General features: G+C 40.0%; 1 protein-coding gene across 1 annotated transcript; it reads left to right on the top strand.

Annotated features, from left to right (window-relative positions):
• Positions 1–317: 317 nt before the first annotated feature.
• On the top strand, positions 318–6,304 carry PNSB1 (NDH-dependent cyclic electron flow 1). The gene is made up of 6 exons (XM_087661662.1): positions 318–1,187; positions 2,382–2,572; positions 3,353–3,610; positions 4,027–4,129; positions 4,436–4,521; positions 5,938–6,304. The coding sequence occupies exons 1-6, from the start codon at positions 564–566 to the stop codon at positions 6,104–6,106; spliced, it is 1,431 nt and encodes a 476-aa protein (XP_087517788.1). The 5' UTR covers positions 318–563; the 3' UTR covers positions 6,107–6,304.
• Positions 6,305–9,938: the final 3,634 nt, after the last annotated feature.

Below are 9,938 nucleotides of genomic sequence, written 5' to 3'. Positions count from 1 at the left end.
AGACTTATGATTGAGTATAACAATAGAGTAAGAAAAGGTGAACAACAACAAACATACGAAGATATCAACAATGTCATCCACAAACATCAAAGACCGGCACCCCTCCATTGGTAAGCTCATTGATGCTACCAAGAGGAAATCTTACTATCTATTTCACAAAACAAACTTAAGGACCATGAGTGGAAAGCATCGTATGAAAAGCTAAGTTGTCATGAACATAACAATACCTTAACCTAGAAAGTGGCATGTGTTATTATTAGAATGATAATAGTCGTGGAGGTTTGGTCTTAGCTAAGGAGCAATACTTAGTGCAAAATTTCTCTCAAGAAATTAGCACACAATCTGCGATTTTGATAAGGAGACGCTTATCTTCAATAGTTTTCTGTGAAGACCATGCATGTAGTATAGCAGCGTCATCCTTTTAAGCTTCACACAACAGCAGCCAACAATCAGAAGCCTTCATGTGGGTCGCGCCAAGTTTGCTGTTTTCTGCTGCAATTTGACCCCTCTCGTGAAGACACACACATATATGTAGAGCTGTCTGTTATTGGGAAGCGGCAGACATGGCCACTATCCACATGGCCATTAACCTGCCTCCCCCCTCTCTAGGAGCAAGGCCCTTCGGCAAAAGCCCAGTTGAAGAGAAGGCAGCAGCAGGGGCTGGCCCAGCCCTGAGATTCAGCCCCCCTCCTGCCCAAGATGACAGCAGAGCTTCCTGCAGCAACAGGCAGGCCTGCCATGCCCGAAACAGGAAGAAAAAGAAAGGCTTCATGGACATCTTCGATTATGGCGTGGACCCGGATATGACCGGCGGTGGAATGTATTCAGAGGGCCTGCAGGAGCCAGAGGAGCCCAGGTTCCCAGTTGACCCAAACAATGAGTATGGGTTCTTGGACTTCCCTGAGAAATACAACGTTGAGCTGGCATCCCTGCCCTTGATGGTCAGGCAAGACGTCAGGAAGTGCTGCTGCTTGGTTGCAGGCGGCGTTTATGAGAATCTGCTCTTCTTCCCTGTCATCCAGTTGTTGAAGGATCGCTACCCCGGTGTCAAGATTGATGTTGTCTCCAACGAGAGGGGCAAGCAGACCTATGAGATTAACAAGAATGTTAAGCATGCCTGGGTCTTTAACATCGAAGCACAATTTGTTGAGCCCCGTGACTATCTGGAATTTGTCGGGAAACTTAAGGTCAGTGCAGGTATATGATTCAAACAACAGATAACTAGGCCTTTCCCCACCCCCAATGAAGCAGCAAGTGGTAGATAAAAATGCAGGTTTCTGAAAGAAATTTATGAGCATTTTGAAAAGAGTAAAGGGGTGTATCATTCTGCACCTTATGGATCTCTCTCAAGAGCGTACATAGTATCAGCTGCATGGTTTCAAAGGAAAAGTTGCAATCTCTATGTGCAGAATACTTTGGATGCATGCATCTGCATGGTCAAAGATCGGCTCAGTGCATGTTTCATGCTTGTCTACTGCACAAGTTCTGCCACAGGGCTCTGCCAACCAATGCCTAAATGAGAAAATACCTCTTTTCAAAAAACAGATCCAACAGCTGTTCAAGAGGGTTTGTAACTATGTCAAATTGGCGTGCACAACAGAATAATAGCAGAGTGGAATAAGATGCTTGAGGCGTAGTATGGAAATAAGGACAATGCATTCTCCGCTCTCTTGGACAAATGTCGTATTATAAAGGCTATGGGAAGGTCTTTTGACAAGATTACCATAGTTTTGATTGACTTTGGCACATGGGCAACCATATACGCATAGACATACAGGCACCTTATTTTCCAAGGACCAAAACCAGAAAGTGTCAAATGAGTCACTAGAAGTCATGAATCAAGAAACCAAACCTTTTTCAGAAATGAATATCATGTGCCAAAGAATTTTAAAGTGTTGAGCAGCTATCATTTACAAATGAAGAAAGATAGGTCCACCAGTTGAGGTTTACGTCACGTGATTATGATTAATGGATCTGCTTACTTATATGTGCAATGGTTAAGTTATTTTCTGCCTTTTGAACTTTTGAAGAATTGATTTTTGTCGCTAGCATAGTGCTTACAAACAGAGCATCAAGCATTAAACAGAAAATTGGAATGCCAGTGTCCCTTCATACTTTCAAACATTGTTAGGATAGTCCACTTGAATGTTTTGAGGTTTTATCTCTGTTGAGCAGGAGTAGTCATGCTTTTTGCCAAGCAAAATTCATGTTATTAGAATAAAAATATTGAGCTCAATTGACCCTGTCTTTGGCAAGTCCAAAATAGTCAATTTAGGCATCCTTGACGAGTCTTGAGCATATTATGGCGGAATGAATTGCAATGATGTTCGTAAATTTCTCTTTGATAGGTATACAGCACTGATGGCTGTGTTCTTGTGCAGAACGAGTACTATGACATGATTGTATCAACAAGGTTATCTGGCCTGGGACATGCCATAACACTTTTCATAACTAGCAGTCCACAAAGGATTGCATATGTGTATCCAAATGTGAATGCAGCAGGATCAGGACAACTTCTTACAGAAGCTATTGAAGCTGCATCCTTGAACCTAGCAGAGGGTGGTTATAACATGTAAGCATATGCTTGTCAATGTTGCTCTCTGATGGTTATGTGTGAGTGCGTGCACTGTGCATGTGTGCATGTCCAAAATTGTGAACATCATGTGTTCAGGAGCCTTGCCTAGTAAGGAGACATCGAGTTTTGCATTGTATGGCAGTTTTGGTGTGCATTCACGCTGATGGCTTCAGTTACATATCAATAAAGAAGACATTGGGGTTATTGAAAGGCTTTTAATGTGCAGACCCTTGAAACGATAACAGATTGATGGCACCTATGAAAAGTAGCATTTCACTGCTAGCACCTTTTGTGTTATCTTTCTTTGCCAATCAGCTTTCCTTGTCCAGGTGGTAGGTTTCATGTTGTTGACCAGATTGCACCTTGGCATACTACTTCCAGTGAGTTAGCAACACTTGGAGGTCCATTTTTTTGGACTGTTAGCTTGAGTACCTTGCATTTCTTTTTTCACTAAGAGCACACTGACCATGTCTCATATACCACAATGTTAGATTATCTAATCTTTGCGACATGTAAAAAGGGAGTTTCTTATGATCCATAAGAACACCATACTCGTGGTTTGAGGTAGGACTGGATTTCTATCCTGCAGTTGCAAAAATCTGTCTGATGCTTATAATGACTGGGGACAGAAATGTGCTTGTTTTGGAAGAGAGAGAGTTATAATAAGTAGGATACATGGTATAAGCAAGATACTGGGGACAAAAATGTGCTTGTTTTGGAAGAGAGAGAGTGATTCTCTGGCTTTAATTCTCCAAGTTTTATTTGCTTTACTTGCAGGTATGAAGATCTCATCGAGGTTCTGAAAAACCCCAAGAAAGGGGTTCCTTTGATGAATGTGCGTCCACTTGAAGTTGCTATATCAAGCAGATTAAAGGATTTTGCTCAACAAAAGTACATGCAAGAGGATGTGGTCAAGGGCGAGTTTCTAGTTTTTCATGGTATAGAATCTACATCAAAGGCATCTATGCAATCCAGAGGGGATTCTGACAACCTGCTTCCACTTCAAGTTTGGGCTGAGCTAGCCCAAGCTGCCAGGTTCTGACTAGTCAGATAATGAAGCGATTGCATGAGGAGTTCATGACTTTTGCAAGCTCTAGTTGAAATCCATCTGTTTCAATGTCTAAGGAAATACTGAATACTTTTTACTCAGTCACTTATCTGCACTTCTTTACAGAAAATTTTAGGGTTTGTTAGGTGGCACAGCCTTTTCATTGATTTTGTAGACAGTTTCCAAATTATCAAGTCAGTATTCTTTTGAATCTTCAACCACATGGTAGCTGCATGTTTTGTCAGAGTTTTGTTGTTTGCAGGAGTTATACTCATTGCGTCGGTGACTTGTTGTCTCATTTAGTAGCTTTGTTTATGCATTGGATTTTTTAATTTGCAAAATACAAGGCTTGTTTACAGTAACTGAATGCTACATGCGTTTTTTTGGTTTGGATCATCTGCAGCTCCCAAGTAGTATTTGTGATTCCACATGAACTAGATAGAAGCCGTGTTCTAGAGACGATCGGGAAAAAAGTAAAGGTGGTCTTTATCAGTACTCCTGGTCAGGTCAGCACATGTTCACATTTTGTTGCATTAATCATCAAGATGTATCCTAGTCATAGGGCATAGAAACTGCCTCAGTGAGGAAGGTTTCTGGAGTAAGAAGTTTGAGGGGGGAAATCGGATGGCACTTGTCCAGATATTCTAAAGAGAGAATTGTAGTTTGCAGGCCTACTTGTATCAAATTTAAGCATGTGGGATCATGCAGCATCTGCTTAAATTGTTAAAAAATGGAACTGCTTGAGTTATTTCTAGACTGCATATTTTCTATTTTGAAAGCTTCTAAACATATCTTAAATCATGTGTCTCCAGCTTGCAGCCATCATAAATGATTCCATGGGTGTAGTGGCAACAAATACTGCTGCGGTGCAGCTTGCTTGTGCTTTGAAGAAACCCAGGTTCAGACTTAACTGCAGTTGTTTATTGTCTGTGATGCCTTTCCTTTTCATCATGATAAATTTGTGAAAAGTTGACTGCTTAGGGTGGCAGAATGTTTTTGCTCAAAGGTCATGTTTTTGAAATGTATGGGTTCATCTGTCTTGGCATTTTGTGTTGTTATAAGCGGCTGAAGGTGACATTATATACTTTATAGGCACACAAGTGTGCCCTAACTTGCTTATGAATGTTCAATTCTCAATTTGAAGGGTGTCCACGCATAGACCAAATTACAAGCCATCAGTATGAAGAAGGTGAATAAATTGTATCAGATCTGAGTGAGTTGTATATTAAGTATTTTTTAGCCCGGAAAACCTCCCATTAGCATGTAAGTTCGAACATCCTTGGAACCATTTTGCAGATCAGAAACATGCGTGACAAGTCAATCTAGACTGCACTGTGATATTGGAATCCAAGTCTTGTTTCATCCAGGGGTCAATAGAGTTGCCAAAATCCTCTTCCATAACTTAGATCGATGATCCATATGCAGTATGTGATTTATTGGGCCTTTGTAGATGGCACCCTTATATTGTTTTCTTGTGGCCTGGTCTATGTAATGGGTACATATTGGCCGTGACTGCACTTTGTATGTTCTTTTTGCACAGCTGTCAAAATTGCATTGTGGTGCAGCACATCTACTAGGTGCACCTACAGGCCATGATATGCCATAATACTCTTCAGAAGTAGCTCCAAGCTCAAGACAGAACACTGACAGAGTAGGATTATGAGCATATTTGCATTGGAATTAACTACTGCACAAGTGCTATAAAGGGCTCTGAAGTCGAGTAGAGAGCTGGAAAGATTGATGTAGGGCCAAAAGTGCTGAAGATTAGCAGACTCTCTCTTCCAGACAATAGAATATTTGTAAGCTGCCTGTCACTGCTAGTAATCATTCTGCCAGCAAGCACACTGCTGCTTTGGGTTGCAACGACTGGTTTTGGATGTTCTGCTGATCTGTGGTGGTCCATTAATATGAGATTGCTACCACTGATTAGAGAATGCTGCCTGTTCAGCTGTTGGGTTTGCTACTACCTTGTCATCATTGGATTTCTTTATACAGATGGTTCTTCTGGGATGTATTAGGAAGTTGGAACCAAGCAAGGCTTAGAAAGTCATGGTATCTCAAGAAATGAGGCTTCATAGATTTTGGAATTGTCTCTCTAGACATGAGTGTTTTATCAGAAATGTGCGAGGAGAGCAAGTTGGAGGATTCTAGGGCTTACTTGAAAAAAGTTGTGGATGTGTTTCATGTTGAAAAGCTGCTATTGCGAGAAGGGTGAAAATGAGCATTGTTGTTGAGTTGGTTGCTATTTGAACTGTAGTTTTCAAAGTTCCTAGTTAATGCGGCTGTGACCGTATTTTTTCTGGTATTCTTGCAGTGTTGCCCTTTTCTCTTCTGCAGAGAAGGCATCATTATTTGTCCCGGATGCAGAGGAGAAGCGATGCACCCTTGTTGCGTCCCGTACAGGCAAGCTTGCTGATATTGATGTGAAGCTTGCCATTTCAGCATTGAAGTCCGTTGAATCTGAGGTGCTAGTTGCAGCTTAGCATTAGGTGACTTCTTTGTTCCCTCTGCTTGATCGCAGCACTTACACTGGCAAACACCTGTATTATAGACCATCTCAGCTATCGCCTCAGTCAATCCTGTGACAAATCAAGGATTGTTCTGAAGCCCATTGTAGAGTGCAACTGGAAAAAGGACAGTTTCTGTATACTGCTTAATTTTAAAGGGTTTCTGTTCTGCCACTCTTACCAACCCAGCTTGTTATTTGAAAATTATTTTAACTATCTAATTTACACTATCCAATATAGGATGTCAATAGAATCTATCCTATTATAAAGGTACTAACCCAATTTGGCTAAAGTGACATCAATAGACCAAGACAAGAAAGTGACTGCTTAGTGTGAAGCCTTGTTACTCAATGAGATCCCACCACTGGCACCAACAGGGTCATGTGCTGGAACATACAATAAATCCGTATTGATCTTGAAACCTACTCCTTGAATACAATTAAGCATAGATGAGGCATGCAAAACTATCAGAGAATCCTCAACTTTCTTACCAGTTGCTGACAACATGTTATCATAAGGTCAATGCATTAAGAATCCTAAAAGGTAGCCCAAAATTTTCAGATAAGATCCATTTGTGAAAGGAAGGGGAAGTTTTTCACTGCTTTCAACCAAGGTAAATTGATAAATTATCATATGGGAGCACAAATTTGTCTACTAAAGAAATAAAGATGAACGAACAACATAGTCGTATAGGCAAGTTAAGTCATATGTGCTTTTAAGAAGGTAAATTTGTGCACTTTGGTTAGGTATTGTGGAGGAACATTGGATTTATAATACTGATCTTGGCTTGGCTTTTTGTGTATTGGGGGTGGGGTGGGGAAGGCGAGACAAAGAGAAAGGGGGGGGGGGGGGGGGGGGGGGGTGCTTGTATTAGATGTATGAATACAATGGCAATTACTCTACAAGGTACTTGAATGTGGGGATGATTATTATAAATAGATGTACTATTATTGTGAGAGCTTGAAAGGTCATGATGATTGCTGATCTTGACCCCCAACATTTGTGTGACTTGATCTCTTATGTTTTCATGGAAACTAAAGCATAATTGACATTGCCAATGTATAAATTCTATCCACTTAAATCTAAGCATGTCTCCCTTTGACCTTGTCAACTACTCAATAGGGTACTTTTGAATGTATGTGGATAACTCATGAAAATAGATAGGTCTACTATTATTGTAAGCTTGAAAGGCCATCGTATTGCTTGAATTTATGTTTTGATGGAAACAAAAACAAAAACTTTTGGTTACTTTGTAACAAATGCGTTGGGAGGTGATATCGGAGATACATCAAGGCAACTCCCATTCTAAGCGGTCAAGTCTCTCTTTTGTTAAGTCCTTTGAACTATTTGTTCATAAGTATTATTTATGGAACAATTATCAAGTTTGATTTTCCAAAAATAAGCCTCATCCAAAGCCAACCTAGCATGGCTAGTATTGTAGCTCTACCCAAATATTTGACATGTAATTGCCCACCATGGATTGATTACTCGTCTTTCTCCAATAGTTCATATAGGTAGGCCCTTGTTATTAAATCACCTTCTTACTATTAGTGGTATCTTCTATGAGTAAGTATTTGAAAGATTCACCTATTAATGGGAAAAAACCAAAGGCTAATACCTTGTGCACTCTTTTTCTCATATCACTAGATGACTACTTAGAACTTTGTGGGACATAATCGTTGGTACTCTTAGCCACTTACACTCATGGTTTTATGCAATTCCTTTACAAACTTAACTAATGGACACCATTATGATGAACTATTGAGCTTAAGGAAATAAACGTATGTAGTGACATGTGCATTAACTTGGCTACCGTTCCTTCTTTTAATGCACTTAATTCTTGTTGGTGTGAAGGGGTCACCAAGATACCATTGCTAGAGTGCAAAAGAAGCATAATAAAGGGGGTTGTGAAAAAATGTACATGGACTTGGCATATGTTATTTGTGCAAGTTAGGTCAATGTGGAGAAAATGGAAATATGCATCAATGTGAGACTATCTACAACATATGCAAGCTAAAAGCATCATCTCATGGATGGAAAGAGAGTCTTCATAAGGCCATATGATCAATGTTCCAAAAAAACTATTATACAAAAATAAAAAAAGTAATTCTTAAATTAAGTTACATGATTTTGCCATATACTCCAAAATGTTTGTATATTTTAAGGTCTTAGACCTTCAAATCTTGAAGTTTCTTTTTTGAAAATATGCAATCCATTTATGATAGACTTCGGCTTTTTGTGAACACTCCCTTTAACACTCAAAAAGCAATATGTGAAGTATGCATTGTTTCAACTTTTTCTCTAGAGTACCAATATGGGATACAATTTAATAGTGAAGCATAGAGCCCAAGTGGAAGCACACAAGGGGGAGTAAGAGTTAAGTGAAAGTTATGTTGGATGGAGTAAGAGAGAGACACACCGTATATGAAAACTCCAACAGTTACAATGTATGACTGGCCTTCTCTTATTCAAATACCATTGGAAGAATAAAAAATGAGGTGACAGTGATGGGTGCTAGCCACGTGTAGTGAATAGGTGTGCATGTATTATCAGTGTAATGAATATACGAGTGGTTAGGCACATGTGCCTTTACCACGAACAACCTCCCACTTAAAGGTGAATGTGTCCCTAATGAGGAGAGAACAAGAAAAAAGTGAAAGTTTAAAAGTACATAAAGTACAACAGGATGAGGAAAGACACCATCTCATCCAACACTCATCAACTTCCTAAGGAAGGCAAAACATTCTATGAGAAACTTTTAATTAGCAAATCTGTAGGATTCTTGTCAGTCAAAATCGACGAGCTCAACAAACTTGTCCTTTATCACCTACTTGATAAAGTGACAGCACACCTCAATGTGCTTTTTCTTCGCATGGAAGAGTGGATTGTTGGCCAATTGGATAGCACTCATAGAATCTGAATGCAATGTAGAGCCCCTAGCCACCACCCTTCTCTCCCCTCTCTTGTCAATCAACCCACCCATTAAGGTATTATATGTATGTATGTAAACAGATCAATAATAGCAAGGTCCACCACCAGAGAGCCTCCTTGTAAGCCTCAGTGGTTGCAATATACTCTGCTTTGTAGTGGTGGATAGGGCTTCACATTTCTACACCTTGGACATCCAAGAAATAGCACCCCCCAGCAAAGATAAAGACATATAGAGGTGGACTTCCTATTGTCTACATGTTGTGCATAATCAGTCAGTGTACCCTACGACTCCTGTATTTCGACCACCATAGCATATGCACATATCTACAGTGCCCTCCTTAACCAACCTTATGATACCATTCACCACATCCCAATGTCGCCTGCTAGGTGTAGCCATATAGTGTGACACAATTCCCACTGCAAATGCAATGTTAAGAGAGTGGTTATCATGTCATACATCAAATTGCCCATTTTAAATGCATAAGGGATCTCAGCCATCTTGGCTTTTTGCTCATCAAATTGTGGAAATTTGATCTGACTAACCTTCTCTTGAGAAGGTAAAGGATGGCCAATAGGCTTAACATCCTACATATGAAAGTGCCCAAGGACCTTTTGGATGTACTGCTTTTGCAACAAGTAAAGGAGCATGTTAGAGTGATTATGTATGATACATATCCCAAGAATATGCAAGGCTTGTTCCATGTCCTCCATTTCCAAGCTCTTCTTGAGCTAGCCTTTCAAGGCATCTAGCTCATCATAAGCACTCCCAACAATTAGTATATTATCCATATAAAGTATTGAAATCATAAGGTTGCCATCACAAGCCTTATTTGTGTATAAACACATATCCATATCACTATGGGTATATCCCCATGAA

This window comes from Lygodium microphyllum, chromosome 21 (assembly GCF_053477565.2).
Source record: "Lygodium microphyllum isolate KBCC chromosome 21, Lygodium_microphyllum_v1.1.10, whole genome shotgun sequence".
In the NCBI taxonomy this organism is placed as follows: domain Eukaryota; kingdom Viridiplantae; phylum Streptophyta; class Polypodiopsida; order Schizaeales; family Lygodiaceae; genus Lygodium; species Lygodium microphyllum.
The sequence above is the reverse complement of the archived record's forward strand: the minus strand, read 5'-3'. Positions and strand labels throughout refer to the sequence as shown.